This window comes from Felis catus, chromosome X (assembly GCF_018350175.1).
Source record: "Felis catus isolate Fca126 chromosome X, F.catus_Fca126_mat1.0, whole genome shotgun sequence".
Classification (NCBI taxonomy): Eukaryota; Metazoa; Chordata; class Mammalia; order Carnivora; family Felidae; genus Felis; species Felis catus.
The window spans coordinates 39,736,590-39,753,054 of record NC_058386.1 but is presented as its reverse complement, the minus strand read 5'-3'; the positions used below and the strand labels follow the sequence as shown (position 1 = coordinate 39,753,054).

The 16,465-nt window shown below is 49.4% G+C and overlaps 1 protein-coding gene and 1 long non-coding RNA gene across 3 annotated transcripts in view; one reads left to right on the top strand and one right to left on the bottom strand.

Moving 5' to 3' along the window:
- Nucleotides 1–707, bottom strand: part of LOC123383451 — a 31,613-nt gene extending 30,906 nt beyond the window's left edge. For both annotated transcript variants that reach the window (XR_006593190.1, XR_006593192.1), the window contains exon 1: nucleotides 488–707. This is a non-coding gene — a long non-coding RNA (uncharacterized LOC123383451). The remainder of the gene's footprint in view (nucleotides 1–487) is intronic.
- Nucleotides 708–1,740: 1,033 nt separating this feature from the next.
- The window catches only part of DIPK2B (divergent protein kinase domain 2B), a 46,537-nt gene continuing 31,812 nt past the window's right edge, over nucleotides 1,741–16,465 (top strand). The window contains exons 1-2 of the mRNA XM_023248930.2: nucleotides 1,741–2,219; nucleotides 9,277–9,541. Coding sequence (XP_023104698.2) covers nucleotides 1,987–2,219; nucleotides 9,277–9,541 — 498 coding nt within the window. The 5' untranslated portion in view covers nucleotides 1,741–1,986. The remainder of the gene's footprint in view (nucleotides 2,220–9,276; nucleotides 9,542–16,465) is intronic.

The window sequence follows — 16,465 nt, the reverse complement described above, 5'->3', positions numbered from 1 at the left end:
CGAAAGACAAGTTGCCACCTGGGCGAAAATATTTGTAAGCCACATATCCAGCACAGAACTAGTATCTAGAATACATAAAGAATTCTCACGATTCCAGAATTAGAAACAAACACAAGGGGCGCCTGGGTGGCTCCGCCGGTGAAGCGTCTGACTCTTGGTCTCCGCTCAGGTCACGATCTCGAGGCTCGTGATTTCGAGCCCCTCGTCAGGCTCCCAGAGCCTGCTTGGGATTCTTTCTCCCCCTCTCTCTGCCCCCTCCTCTGCTCATGCTCTCTAAACAAACAAACAAACAAACAAACAAACAAACAAATTTGAAGTTTGTACTACTTGAAAAAAACAGACACACAACCAGGCATTTCACTGAGAATAGACAGTTTGCTAATAAGCCCATGTTTAACCATCAGAGAAGTGCCATTAACCTGCTCTTCCTGCCAATTTTTGGCACAACTCCTCAATTCTCCTGAGACCATCCTCGGCCCAGTCTTACCTGCCTTTTCTCCCCTCTCCTAACCCAAGCCTGCCTTCCCTGATTTGGTCCATGCTGTGGACCTTATCTTGCTGTCAATCTCGGGGCAGGAAATGCCACCAAGTCAGGCCGGCCGCGGAGAAGCGAGGCAGGATGGTGAAGGGAAGTGGGACCCGCCGGCAGCGGGGGAGAGGGACAGACACAGCTGGGGGCAGGCGGAAGAATCTCTCTGATGCTCCCTCATCACATCAGAGGCCACCAGATTCTTTCCCCTCCCTTCTTAGACCTGGGGGAGGAGCTGAAACACGGGCTTACTTGAGTGTTTCTATTCCCTAAGCAGCCAAAAGTTTTTGCCATTTGAATCAGTGTTAAATGTGCCACGTAAGGGCCAGCAAACTGACCTCGGGTTAGTTCACAGCCAAATAGAGTCAAAGTGGGGCTGGTCTGGCTAGTCAAGGGGTAGGCCAAAGTATCCGCTGCAGACAGGGGAAGTTGTATGCGTGTGTGTGTGTGTGTGATCCATAGAGACAGATGTAATTGGGGTGTGTGTGTGTGTGTGTGTGTGTGTGATCCATAGGGACAGATGTAATTGGGGTGTGTGTGTGTGTGTGTGTGTGTGTGTGATCCATTGGGACAGATGTAATTGGTGTGTGTGTGTGTGTGTGTGTGTGTGTGTGATCCATTGGGACAGATGTAATTGGTGTGTGTGTGTGTGTGTGTGTGTGTGTGTGTGTGTGATCCATTGGGACAGATGTAATTGGTGTGTGTGTGTGTGCATGTATGATCCATAGGGACAGATGTAATTGGGGTGTGTGTGTGTGTGTGTGTGAGACCCATTGGGACAGATGTAATTGGAGTGTGTGTGTGTGTGATCCATAGGGACAGATGTAATTGGTGTGTGTGTGTGTGTGTGTGTGTGTGTGTGTGTGTGAGATCCATTGGGACAGATGTAATTGGGGTGTGTGTGTGTGTGTGTGTGTGTGTGTGTGATCCATTGGGACAGATGTAATTGGGGTGTGTGTGTGTGTATGTGTGTGTGTGTGTGTGTGTGTGCGTGTATGATCCATAGGGACAGATGTACTCAGAACTGAAACAGTGGAGGGCGGAGGCCTTCAGGATCCTTTGAAACTCCCAGGTGGAACCCAGGTGGGACACACATCCTGCATGGACCTTTCCTGCCCAGCCAGGATATCCTGTGTTTGTCAAAAGGACCGCACAGGGAAAGCCCTGACCATTGTCCTTCCCGAAATCTGCCAGTCAGCCCTTCCCCAGCCTGCGGCAGCCGCCCCAGACAAAGGAAGAGTAACTCTGGAAACTGTGTTATCAGCATCCTCCATGGACTTCCTCACCTCCTCCCCAGCCCCGTTCGCCCCAAGCTTCTTAGCATCCTCCGACAGGAACCGGGGAGCCTGGGATGGGCTCAGCGCCCTGAAGCCAGCCCCCTGTCTTTTGCCAAGACCTAACCCCTGCGCAGCCTTGAGTGGGCAGCTGAAGGCTGTGGCCGGAATCCTGAGCCTGAGATGGAACCCCAGCTGGGGCCTACGGCTGCCAGCCTCTGCCCGGGCCGGCCGCACCTGCTGCTGTGGGTCTCAGCCCTGAGCTGTTGCATTTCCTCGCTGGCTTCTCCCTCTCCTTCTCTGGTGCCCCGAATCAGAACCAGCTACAATTTTGGAAGGACTTTCCTCGGTCTTGATAAATGCAATGCCTGCATCGGGACATCCATTTGCAAGAAGTTCTTTAAAGAAGAAATAAGGTCAGAATCTCCATTAGCTAACGCGGAGGGGCAAAATTCTGTTCCCTTCATGTGATGATATCCAGGGGGTTACTGAAAAGGAGTCAGGATGTAATTGATGGGTGGGACCCGAGGCACAGCCATTGAATCATAGTGGTGACCGGTTGAAGTTGGGGTGCAGAGGGGGAGAAGGTATGAAGCTGAATTCTAACCCTAGATGCTGACTTCCAAGTTTTCTTTTGAGGTGGGAGCTTAAAGTGTTCCTTCCCACGGATGGAGTAGCCTGGGATTATGTTGTTTACCAAGTTCGTTTCTCATAAAAAGAGGGAAATAAAATTGCTAGAAGGCCTACTACGTGACAGACATTTTAAAGCTATTTTTTATGTTTATTTATTTATTTTGAGAGACAGAGAGAGAGAGAGAGCCGGTGCGCGTGTGAGCAGGGGAGGGGCAGAGAGAATGGGAGAGAGAATCCCAAGCACTGTCAGCGCAGAGCCCATCTCGGGGCTCAATCCCAGGAACCGTGAGATCACGACCTGAGCTGAAATCAAGAGTCGGACGCTTAACCGACTGAGCCACCCAGGCGCTACCAAGTTAGTTGTATTTACCCCTCGTCACCATCCTGGAAGTTACTGTGTTGCAACTCATTGTTCAGATAATGAACTGAGACACAGCAAGATTCAGTGACTCGCCCAAGGTCACCACCTAGTAAGTGGCAGATCTGGGATTCAGATCAGGGCAGGTTGCTCTCAAGTTCCTGAACCAATTTTCTGATCCAGAGGAAAAGCCAAGCTTAGTAAATGGCGGTGCACGGGGATCTCACCCAAGGATCGTATCACACTCTGGAATTCAAGCCTGTCGGCACACGGTCAGCGAGTCTTTCCCGCAACTAAGAGCCAGCAGGTACTCTAGGGACATCCCTAGAACTCTGGCCATGGCCCTCCAGGGGTGCAGGACGAGGGAGCCGTGTTACAAAAAACAGTAATATGACCTGGTCTGATGCAGGCCAGAAGGGAACTGTCAAATGGGGAAAGTATTGTGAGCAAGGCCTTTAAAGGAGGAGCTGAGATTCAGGAGAAGGGTTTGAGGTAGAAGGACCAGCGAAACAATGGCCCAGAGTGTGGGGAGAGGTGAGAAGCACTTAGAGGCTGGAACATGGGGCATATGTGGCAGAAGGAGATTTGAAGAGACAAATGGGGCAGGGACCTTGAATGCCGTGCCCAGGAATTGGGACCTTCACCTGTGGGCCAGTGTTTCCCTGCCCCTTCGATACTAAAGACCCTTCGTAATAGGCCTTTGCTCCTCAGCCCTCCCCCAAGGACCTATCTTAGGGTGAGCAGAAGGCATTCATTTACAACAATTTGATTTCCAATCTGTATTGGGGCGCCTGGGTGGCGCAGTCGGTTGGGCGTCCGACTTCAGCCAGGTCACGATCTCGCGGTCTGTGAGTTCGAGCCCCGTGTCGGGCTCTGGGCTGATGGCTCGGAGCCTGGAGCCTGTTTCCGATTCTGTGTCTCCCTCTCTCTCTGCCCCTCCCCCGTTCATGCTCTGTCTCTCTCTGTCCCAAAAATAAATAAACGTTGAAAAAAATAAATAAATAAATAAATAAATAAATAAATAAACATGATTTCCAATCTTTATTAACCAAAGACATATTGGATGATTCCTCTAAGGTACCGAACAGATATAACAAATAGAAAACATTGATCAAAAATGGGGAACTTCTTTTGTGAGATGACAGATACTGTATTGATGTGGACTTTTCCCATCAGGCCCCTTTTAAAGGCATTTGAAATGGTGAAACGTTCAAAGACCTTCCCAACTGCGGGAGCTCTTGCAGACGATGGGGAAGGAGTTTAGGGGGTAGGCACAAGACGTGCCTTGTGTTAGGGAAGAATCTGATGGAAAGCAGCGCGCAGGGGGAACTGGTGACTTCAGCTCAAGTCACGATCTCATGGTTTGTGGGTTCGTGCCCCGCTTCGGGCTCGCTGCTGTCAGCGCAGAACCCACTTGGGATCCTCTGTCCCCTCTCTTTCTACCCTTCCCCCACTCATGCGCGCTCTCTCTCTCTCTCAAAAGTAAATAAAACATTAAAAAAAAAAAGAGATAGATTCCCCCCTAAGAGACAGGATGGAGAGGACCAAGAACAAAGGCGATCTGGGGCTGATTCCCTAGAGAAAGGAGGCAGGGAGAATGTGGACATATTTTCAGAGAGGAGGGAGGGAAATTATGGGATTCGACTAAAGGGGGCTCCCAGGTAAGTAAACAAGAGTATATGAATCTTACAGTTGACTTCACCAAGTGGCAGTAAATGAAGTTTTTCTCAGCGGGCAGGTGTTAGCCAAATTCGGGAAGCATTTCCCCAAATAGGTTTGTGTTCATCCATTCAAGTTCAGGATATCACTTCAGCTCCCTCGGAATTTATTTTCTGCGTGCGCCTGAAAGGGATATGTGCTGATACACTCAGGAAAGCATGGGGGGTGGGGGGTGGGGCGGGCAGGTTGGGGTTGAGGGCTCTCCGCCTTGAGAAGGCACATTCCTCAAGCACAAAGAAGCAGAGAGAGGCAGCGAGTGGGTCTCGTTTATATTCTTGACAATTTAAGCAGCTGGTTCCTTATTTTAAAAGTCGTGCCTGTTGATTTTAGAATCTTCTGGCAATATTGATAGTAGAAAGCACAAAATAAAAATCACGTACAATGCCTCCGCCAAGAGATCGTCCCTTAGTTTAACATCTTGTGAGTGTCCTTGCCACCTTTTTTCCAAGTATATGGATTTAACATTCTTTCCACACAACTGCGATCATCCTATGTACACCCTTCTGCAAACTTTTCTTTAGCAATGTGTCCGGAACGCCCTTTTCACATTATTAACTCTTGTCTTTGACATCAGCCACAGAGACATTTTTCTAGCTATGTCTCCTTTGGCGAGGAAAACAAAAGTGAAATTAAACTATTGGGACTGCACCAAAATAGAAAGCCTTTGCACAGCGAAGGAGACCATCAACAAAACAAAACAAAACAAAACAATCCACTAAATGGGAGAAGATATTTGCAAATGATGTATCCACAATTAGATTTTTAATGGCTTTGTGGTATTCAATTGCGTCAATCAAGCATAATTTATTGAACCAGCCCATACTATGAGACGACTATGTTTTTTTGTTTGTTTGTTTTTCAGTCTTCTAAAACATTATGTTGAACATTGCTGTTGCCGGCTTTTTGTGCATATCAGTGATAAATTCCCATGACGCATTCCCAAGGGTGGAATTTCTGGGTCAAAAAATACAGCACATTTTAAAGAGATTGCACACTCACAAATATTTAATATTTGTACTTTTCGTATGTATTTCTTCTGAGTCGAGCCTTTTTTTTTTCCTCGGGCTTACTGGCTGTTTCTATTTCTCGTTCGCTAAATCGTCTACAAGTTCACATCGTTTGCCTCTCTCTCTAAATGGTGTGTTCATTCGCCTCGTTCATCTCCAAATATTTTCCCGCTTTTAACAATTATTATGATGATGGGGGGCCTGGGGGGCTCATTCGGTTAAGCATCTGACTTCGGCTCAGGTCACGATCTCGCAGTGCGTGGGTTCGAGCCCCACTTCGGGCTCTGTGCTGACAGCTCAGAGCCTGGAGCCTGCTTCGGATTCTGTGCCTCCCTCTCTCTCTGCCCCTCCCCACTCACGCTCTGTATCTCTCTCTCTCTCTCAAAAATAAATAACCATTAAAAATTTTTTTAATCATAAAAATAATAAAAATTATGACGATGATACCTTAGGAAAAAGCCCCTCCCAAACTCGCAGATGTTTGACTGAAATGCCCTCACCAGGCAAGCATTAACATTCCAGGCCAGGTCCTCTGTACAAATTGGATAATGTTTGTTCAGCAGCCGAGAGCGAGCCTGGGAAGCTGAAGATGCGTAATTCGTAGATGAAAGTCATGTTTCTTTCTCTCCCTTATCTTCTCTTTGGCAAGAATGCTAACGATAAATCAATCAGATGCTTCCCATACTCACCCATTAACCTTTGAACGTCTCCTTGTTTTCGGTACCAGTTTTCCCATGCATTCCATGTGGACTTTCAAATCCTAAACGAAAAAGTTAAGGGAAGCCAGAAAAAAAAAAAAAAAGAAAGAAAAAAAGAGTAAACCTGATTGACGCACTCTTCCTCCTGCAAACATACCTATCTGTGAAATCCCAAGTGATATCACAGCCAGAGGCAAGATGTACCAGGAACTGACTGATCGGTATTGGTGTATATGCAGGTAATAGGTGGGGGTTCAGGGGGAAGAAAGGGGGGTACTTAGTAGCACTATTTCTGATCAGAATCGCTCCTACGGATTCCTGGGCTCCTACCAAGACAGATGCTTTACTTTGCCCTTCCTTAATGTACTCGCTTGGCCTTACGTCCCTGCCCCCCACTCCCCACGTCTTAAGGGATGTTTTAAATACTTCTGAGTAGCGGAGGGCTCACGGTAAAATCAGTAAATCATTAGGCGCCACCTTGCCTTCTCTTCTCCCCTGCCCTCACCTGTCTCTTTCACCTCGGAAGTCTTGAGAGCTGCAGGGCCCCAGAGCTTATGACCAAAGCTTCCGTCTACACATTTAATAGTCCGAACATGCACCCATCCTTCCATTTACCCATTCATCCGGGCATCCATCCATGCATTCTTCCACCCAGCCACCACTCTGCAGCCAGCCAGCCCTCCGCGTATCCCTCCACTCATCTATCCATCCATACACCTAAGGAGTGCAAACTGCGTCCTTTGAGCTTTGGGAAGCCGCCGGATGCTTTGAGGGTTCTGTGCAGAGCTGGCGAATGGAGATGAGGAAAGACAGGGAAGAAATATTTAGGAAGGCATGTCTACCCACGTGGCGTTCGACTGGACGGAAGCCTGAGGGTCATGCCCTAGAAGGGAGTGTTTTATTCTCATTGCAACACTGTTGCTTTCCTCCGCACCTCCACCCTGCTCTCCAGGTTGAGGGGCTCGTGGGGATTGGACCACACGACCTTTCTGCTTGCTTCCTGCTGTGGAAGCTGTGATACTGCTTGTGTATCTTTCATGATCTCAGTTCAGAAGGAAGATTAAAAGGCTGCCTTTGGGGGGCGGGGGGCGCCTGAGTGGCTCAGTCGGTTGAACATCCGGCTCTTGATTTGGGCTCCGGTCACGATCCCGGGGTGCTGGGATGGAGCCCTGTGTTGGGCTCCGTGCTGAGCATGGAACCTGCTTCGGATTCTCTCTCCCCCTTTCTGTCTCTCTCTGTGCCTCTGTCTCCCTCTGCCCCCTCCCCCACTCACACATGCGCACGCGCTCTCTCTCTGAAAGAAAAAAAAAAAAGGATGCTGCGTCTGTTTTGCAGGTTTCCAAATTCTGGGATTTTTAACATGTTAGTGAAGGGGAAGACCCTATTTTCTCACTGACACTCTTCTGCTCAGTAAAGTAGGGTTCAAAGTTGTAAGAATATACATGTTTTCCTTTCCATGCCGTAAATTTAGTACCGCTTCGGAAGGGGGGAAAGCGGCCTGTAAACTTGTTTATTTGTTCTCAGTTGGTTCTTAACGGGATGCCTTGAGGGCCACCCCTGAATGTGTACCACGCATCCATTACAGGTCACCTGTCATGAAGGACCCTGCTAGCTACACCCCCTAATAATGTTCCCGATCTGGTCCCCAAAGCTAACTCATAAAAAGGATGACAGAGGACTAAGCAACGGCAAAGCGGTTGAGGTTGCGAGCTCTGGAGCCTTGAATGCCGCTTCCTTCAATTTCTGGTTGTAGGACTTCGGACAAATTACTTGACTTCTCCGTGCCTCAGTTTCCTCATCCGTACGGCTAATAACGGTACCGACTTCATAGGCTTGCTGCAAGGTTTAACTGAATTAATACACACCAAGCGTTCAGCAGTGACTGGCATGCTTGTTTCATTTCCAGTGGCTGTCCTGAAAATGCCAGTGAAATGGACTCATTGCTAGTTTACAAGGTTTCATCTTTTTTCGTAATATACTTTTATTTTTTTTAAGTTTATTTAGTGATTCGAGAGAGCCAGAGACAGCACAAACTGGGAAGGGGCAGAGAGAGAGGGATATAGAGAAAGAGGTTGTCCCATAATGTCTGATAGCAAGAAGTTAAAGATTCTTCCTTCAATTAAATATAGAGCAGATCTTACAAGCCAAATGTTATTAATCATGAGAGTAGATGGCGCCTTGGTAATTTTTCATCCATAAATCGGAAGAAGATTTAATATTCTTCCCTAATGGAAATGTTGGCACACAGCTAGAAGAATGACTGGAGAAAAGGGTCAAGGTCGTAGGCCAGTGCCTCTCCCCTGGAATTACACCCTTCCTGGATCCCAGATGGCTTTTGGGTTTGGTGACCATTTAGCAGCCGCCGCTCCCTGTGACTTGGTTGGTACGGATGACTTAAATCTTTCAACTGAGAGCAAATTTGATGGGGCCTCTGGGGGAGGGATATGGAGAGCCGCGCTCGTCCGAGTGAAGGCCGAGAAGCCTCTTCACGAACTATGCTTCCAAGACCCAGCCAGTGGTCAGAGGGTAGGTTGTTTCTAGAACTGGTGTAGGGAAGGGGAAAGACCCTGGGGTTTTCTGACAGAGGGCCCTGGGTTTGCCCCTCTGCCTGGCAACGTATCGCCTGACCTTGGGCAAGGTACGTGAGCTCGAGAAGCCTCAGTTTTCCCATCTGTGAAGTGGGGATGGGGTATTAGGAGAATCCTAAGGGACCGGCATGTGTAAAGCTGCTGTCTTTACCTGGAGAGGAAGTTCAGAAAGCCATGGTTAGTCCTTCCGTGCCAGCTTCATGAAGAGGAGAAAGTTTGCGTCTGGCATGCATCTATGTCCCCTCTTCTGGCCTCACATATTTACCTCCTGAGTTTGAGGAAAGGAAAGTAGTGTTCTCGCAGAGTTTGGAGCGCCCCCGTGTAAGGAGGAGAAATGGAGCAGACTGGGTGTTGTCTCCTGTCTCCCCGTCCCCAGGCCCTGCTGGTTCTGGCAAGAACAGCTAGTCCCTCCTCGGCCCCCCCTCCGTCCCTCTGGCTCCAGGCAGAGCCTAAAAGGGCTGTTCTTCCAGGTTTGACAGCCGGCTGGCCTCCCGCCTCGGACTGCCTCCCGACCCCCTACCTTCTTACCCTGCAAATTACTCAGATGATTCCAAAACCTGGCGCCCTGTGGAGATCTCGAGGCTGGTCGGCAAACAGGAAAGTGACATCTCGGACGGGAGAATCTGTGCCTCTGCAGCAGCCCCAAAGACCTGCAGCATCGAGCGCGTCCTGCGGAAAACAGGAAGGTTCCAGAAATGGCTGCAGGCCAAGCGCCTCACGCCGGACCTGGTGCAGGTGAGTGTGCTGGTCACAGGGGTGAGATGGGGGGGAGGTGTCTATTCCCACCTCACATCTCAGGGTGGGGGAAGAGGGGTCGTGATCTACCGGAAATGGGACCAAACAAGGCCACAAAACAGTGGCTCGTGGGAAGACAGTGACCTAACAGGTTCAGTGGTAGGGACCCTTCCCATTGTCATCCTCCATGCTCGCCGATGCGACCCCCAGCAGCCATTTGGCAAACGGTTTCTGGCTGCTACCTCTGGTCTGAAGATCCGACGGGATGACCCTCACCAACCCTCCCTACGACCTTCTCAGGGGACCTAGGCCAACCCCCAGACTGTGCCCTCTCTTGGAAGGTCTCACTACACAACCTGTTTCACCAGCCAGAGAGCCCGCTTTGGAAATCAGCTTCCTCGGTTCCTCAAAAAATTAAAAATAGAACTACCCTACGACCCGGCCATAATGCTACTAGGTATTTAGCCAAAGGATAGAAAAATACCGATTCGAAGGAGCACACGCACCCCCACATGTATAACACCACTAGCAACAATGGCCAAAGTATGGAAAGAGCCCAAATGGCCATCGACAGATGAATGGATAAAGGAGATGTGGTATAGGGGTGCCTGGGTGGCTCAGTCGGTTAAGCGTCCGACTTTGGCTCGGGTCATGATCTCGCGGTCTGTGAGTTTGAGCCCTGCGTCAGGCTCTGTGCTGACACCTCGGAGCCTGGAACCTGCTTTGGATCCTGTGTCTCCCTCTCTCTCTGCCCCTCCCCTACTCACACTCTGTCTCTCTCTCTCTCTCAAAACACACACACACACACACACATACACACACACACACAATGGAGTATTACTCAAAAATCAAAAAGAATGAAATCTTGCCATTTGCAACTGCATGGCTGGAACCAGAGTGTATTACGCTAAGCGAAATAAGTCAGTCAGAGAAAGACAAATACCAGATGATTTCGCTCGTATGTGGGATTTAAGATACAAAACAGATGAACATAGGGGGAAGGAAGGAAAAGTAAGATAAAAACGGAGAGGGAGTTTATTTAAGTTTATTTAAGTTTATTTATTTAAGTTTATTTAAGTTTATTTATTTGGGGTGCGTGGGTGGCTCAGTCGGTTAAACGTCCAACTTCAGCTCAGGTATCTTGCAGTTCGTGAGTTCCAGTCCCGCGTCGGGCTCTGTGCTGACGGCTCAGAGCCTGGAGCCTACTTCGGATTCTGTGTCCCTCTCTCCCTCTGCCCCTCCTCTGCTCGCGCTCTCTCTCTGTCTCTCTCTCTCAAAAATAAATAAATACTTTAAAAAATTTCTTAAGCGTATGTATTTATTTTAAGAGAGACAGAGACCGCGCGAGTTGGGGAGGGGCAGAGAGAGAGGGAGAGAGAGAGAATCCCAAGGCAACTCCATGCTGTACGTGCAGAGCCTGATGCGGGGCTCGAACCCACAATGCCATGTGGTCATGAGCCAAAACCAAGAGTCAGACGCTTAACCGACTGAGCCACCCGGGCACCCCAACCATAAGAGACTCTTAAGTACAGAGAACAGAGGGTTGCCGCGTGGGGGAATGGGCTAGATGGGGGACGGGCGCGAAGGAGGGCACTTGTTGGGATGAGCACTGGCTGTCATGTGGAAGCGATGGGTCACTAAATTCTACTCCTGAAATCGCGATGACGCTGTGTGTTAACTAACTTGATTTAAATCAAATGCAAAAATTTAAAAAAAAAAAAAGAAAGAAAAAGAAAGTCAGATTCTCATCGATTTCCCACCATAAAGAAGAACCCAATCTGAGTCACGACAGAAGGAGGCTCTGGTAATCCAGCTCCCTCTTCCCATTTGAGAGCTCCCACTCACTCGCACGAGTAGGCTGCCTCGGAAATTGCCAGTGCTGTCGTATCGCGCGTTGTTCCCCTCCTGCACTATCGTCCCCCCATCATGCCCATGTGCTTCCACACACCCCCCACTGGGCCTCTTGGGGGCAAAGATGCCACCCCAGAGGATTGAGGAGGGGCTCCCCTTCAGCAAAGATGGGAAGGAAGAGGCGTGAGAAGGCCATCTGGCTTCGCTCTTAGGTTGTGCAGAAACCGCTTCGAAATCAGGAGGAATCGAGTGGCTGACAATATGGCCGTCATCTGACGCTGAGCTTACCAATCTACACTCTAGACTCTGTGAATGTCACTGGCACCGGAGTGAGGAGAGATGAGCCAGAGGAAGTCAAGCTGTTCCCAGGCCAGGGAGCGGAACGCTGAGCGGAACCTGGCGACAGAAGACAGATAACAAAGCCCACGCCAGGGTCCACACCCTAGGCACGATCTCCCCGCACCTCTTTTTCTGCACTCGCCGACAGACCCTCCACACGCTGGCCTGGGTACCTGCCATCTGCCATTGGCAGGCTGCCCTCAAGTACTGAGGCGCAGGAGAACCGATATGAGACCTTTCCTGCTTTGCCTCGAGTATGTGCTCAGGAGCAAGCAGAAGTCCCCAGGAAGAACAAAACAAGATACACAAGGCATTGTCTCAGAGCCCCTCGAAAACCCCATCACCTCTTCCTGCCCCCATCATTGTCAGGTCCCGTGCCGAAGGACAAAGTTCCCCCAAGACCCTGGTTCCAGACGACCTCCACTTGGGACCTGGACAACATACCAGAAGGCATCCCGGTGTTCAGGATACACTTGAGACCCCAACGGAAAGGAGCCAGACTGACCTTAGGCTCTGAACTGAAGAAAGCTTCCTCTTTCCCTCAGCTTCCAGAGATTTCCATAATAACACTACGGTGGGGATTATCGTAGAGGGCCTGGTAATAGATCTCTGGGGCCCGGACACTGGCCTTGAGGCCCGACTCTGCCGCTAAAAGCTGCCGCAAAATGAGAAGGAACAGAGAACCAGGAAGAGCACAGGGCTTCCGCTTCCGGTGCCTCTGGTCAACAAGTCTCAACACTGCGCTGTAACCTGGGGACACAGAGATGACTGCGACACAAGCCCCACCCCCAGGCGCACGCGGCCCACTAGCGAGGACAGATTCGAACACCAACAACCACCGCAAAGCAACGCATGTTATGTTCTGATGACACCCTGGAAGAGAGCGAAGGACAAACTGTTGACTTGGGTCCTTCGCTCACTAACCAGTTGATCTCGCATTTAAGCCCAGGACTTCCCCCTACGACACTGCCGAAGCCATAACCGTTTTTGCTTTTCTGCTAACCCACCTTATCATCCCCACCAGAGATCTTTCCTTTCGTTGTAAAACAAAACAAAACCAAACAAAAAAACAGAAAAATATCAGCAGCCATTTTATAAATTCGGAACAAACCCCCTTTTTCTTCCACCCACCAAAGCTCAAGGTTATTGGCATCCCGTCTGGCACCGTCTCCTCCCTCTCCTGTTCTCCTTTCCAGAGACGCTTTGTCCTTTCCCTCCCAGACCTCCCTCATCCGGGCAGCACCGAAATTCCTGCCCTTTTCTTCTTAACAAAACTCACCTACCAGACAGTTTCCGATGGATCCGTCATCACCAAAGATGGGGGGAGAAACTCACCTCTCTGCCCGAGAGTTGAAAACGTGTGTTCACACAAAAACTTGTACGTGAACCTTCAGAGCAGCGCTCTCCGCAGTAGCCAAAAAGTGGAAGCAATCCACACCTCCATCAACTGAGGGGGGAATAACACGAAATAGGTTATATCCATACAATGGAATATTATTTGACCGTAAAAAAGAGTGAAGAACGGACACCTGCTATGACACGGATGACCCTTAAAAACATTACACTGAGTGAAAGAAGCCAGATGCAAAAGGACAAATATTGGAGGGTCCCATTTATAGGAAATGTCCGGGATGGGCAAATCCATGGAGACAGGAAGCAGATTAGCGGCCACCAGGAGCAGAGGGCACGAATTCGAGAATTAGGCAAGAATGCTGAATGGGTACAGGTTTTCTTTTGGGGGTGATGGAAGAATTCCAGAGTTAGAGAGTGGTGATAGGTGTACAGCCTTGTGAGGATACTAAAAGCCGCTGAATTTTATACCTTAAAATGGTTAGAATGAAAGTTGTACATTGCATGTTATGTGAATTGCATCTCACCTAAAAACAAAGCAAAGAAAAAAAAAAAGGGAGACTCAGCCCCAAAGAAACTTCACCAATTCTGTGAGTGTATTTCTTTGGAGCCCTGATGGGCAGCTAATCCAGTAATTTGATTCGAGCCAGGATGTTAACAGCTAACAGCATCTCACTGTTAGCCTCCCAAGAAACCGTTTTTGGGTTAAGCCCATAGGGTAATACTCCTTCTCGTCCACCCATCACACCTTCCTGATACATCCCTGAGTTCTTCCCCCCACAAGACCGAGATGTGCCCCCAGAATCCTTCTCGATGTTCCGAGCAAGCAGCCTGTTCCTCTCTCTTTTATTTAATTATTTTTTATTTTTTTAATGTTTATTTATTTTGGAGAGAGAAACAGAGTGCAAGTGGGGGAGGGGCCAAGAGAGAAGGAGACACAGAATCCGAAGCAGGCTCCAGGCTCTGAGCTGTCAACCGAGTGCCCGATGCGGGGCTCAAACCCACGAACCGCGAGACTGTGACCTGAGCCGAAGTCAGACACTTAACTGCCTGAACCACCCAGGCGCCCCCCAAGCAGCCTCTTTCTGAGTGATCATTTGTCCCAGATTTGGCTGAACAGCTCTGCTGGCCCCAGGGATTCTCTTGACCGTGACCTAAGTGGGTTTTCTCTGATTTTCTCAAAAGCCACTTTCCAACAAAGATCTAGGCCAGGGCCCTCCAGACTGTGCTTCTGTGTGTGTGTGTGCGCGCGCGCACGAGTGCTGGTGTGTGTTTGGGGAAAGAAAAAGGGGCCCCGAGGAACTCACCGGTTTGCTCAGAGGAACGGCAAGGGAGAGAAGGGAAACAAAGAAATAAAAGAAAATTGAAGGCAAGGGGGATGTGACCGGGACAGGGCCCACAGAACCTTGAGTGTGCGTTCTGCTTATGAATAAATAAAGTCGACTGGGATGAAAAGCCCCAGTAGTCATCATCAGAGGCTGAGCCAGGGACCCCGCGTCTCCCTCCTGTAGGGCCAAGTGCTGCTTTGGATTAAGGAGATAGCGCAGGACCAGAAATCAGCCAGAGGCTGAAACAATGCATTGTGTCTACGTGCGTGTGCGTGTGTGTGTGCGTGTGCGTGTGTGTGTGTGTCACTTATGCTAATAAAACCATGACTTTTCTCCTCTAAAAACGGCATTGTTCTGATGGGAATGTCCCACAGCCTAAATTACTAGCCCACAGATAGAATCACAGCCAAGGACACCACCCAGTTTATCGTGATGTGCTTGTTCGAGAAACCGCAGAGAAGGCTTCCTCCTCTATTATGCCAAGTGCAAAGAGGCAGCCACCCTCGGCGGCGGTGCGTGGCTAATGGGAGGAAAACACATATCCCCCATCGTGTGTCCCTCCCATCCCCTCCACTCTGGCGTCGCTGACCTTGTTCTAAACACAGACCCTGTTTTGCCCTCTCGCGGGACCGGATTCCGTGGCCTTGAATCCTTTTCTCCCACTAGATGGCAGCATAGAGCGTCCAGGCAGCTTTGTTTAAACAGGGATGGCCAGCAATGTTTCTTCCTCCGTCTCAATTATTTTTTTTAATAGCTAGAATAAGGGAAATAAGGACATTAAGCAAAAACGCATGTTGGCCATCTACTCAGAACATGGTCTGAGAGATAAACACTAAAATAAAATTCATTCTTGCTTAAACTTAATCCGAAAACACTTCAGGGGTCATTGCGAGACCTACCCTAGGGCCGGGGAGAGGGCATAAAGGTGTGGAGACAAGGTCCCTGCACTCTGGGAGAGGGACACTGGGGAGGGACAGGCCCCAGCTGACCCACTGTGATACAAGACAGGTTATGATAAAGTGTTTGAAGGAAGATGAAAATTTTATACTGGGCTCACAGCTAGTTTCCAGAGTGTAAATATTTTCATGTGTCACAGGCTACCAGGTCAAAGACCTTTCCAAAAAGTTACCGTCTTGTTTTTATTTTTATGTTTTTAAGTTTATTTATTTATTTTCAGAAAGGGAGAGAGAGAGAGAGAGAGCAGGGGAGGGGCAGAGAGAGAAGGAAGAGAGCAGGTTCCCCAATGATAGCGTGGAGCCCGATGGCGGGGCTTGAACTCGCCGACCGTGAGATCAGGACCTGAGTCAAAAGCAAGAGTCAGACGCTTAACCAAGCGAGCCACCCAGGTGCCCCAACCTTCGTTGTTTTTTAAACATGACATGACTTGATTGATGCTGGGCATCAAAGATGAAATGAGTATTTGTAGAAAAGGAAATTTAAGCTACTAAAAGTGCCTCGCCAGTCCCACGTAGGTCGATATTCCCAGAACATCAGCACATACCTGCTCGCCATGACCCTTGGGAAGTCTTCCTGGTGCTTTGCCTGTTGCCCGTGGGGGTGTCGGGAGTCAACTGGAGAGAGATGATGGCCTGGGCTTGAGCCCCGCCCCACCCACCTTCTCCTTCTAGTCACGGAATTGTGGGCAGCTGAAACAACTAAGACACTGAATCATGGGGTTTGTTGAGGGTTACAGCCACCGAGACCTCATCACCTTGGCATTTGGGGCAAACGGGTTATCTGGCATGGGGTAGAGACTAACCTATTAATTTCCAGGCCTCCGTTGTATGGAAGGCTCATAGAAAAAGGACTGACGGACCACTCAGCCCGTCACGCTCAAATGACTCCTAAATGACTCCTGATGGAGCTCATGAGTGAAAGGAAGACGGTGAAAGGTGTTCCCCACCTTGACACAAACAAGTTGGGAAATTAGAAAGAGGCAAGAGAAGACTCAGGGAAGGGAGGTGTGAGATGAGTCACCAGGGGTTCCCTCCCGAAGGGCTCAGATGCAGAATAGACGCAGCCCCCAGCCAAGGCCTAACTGAAGCCTGGACAATCA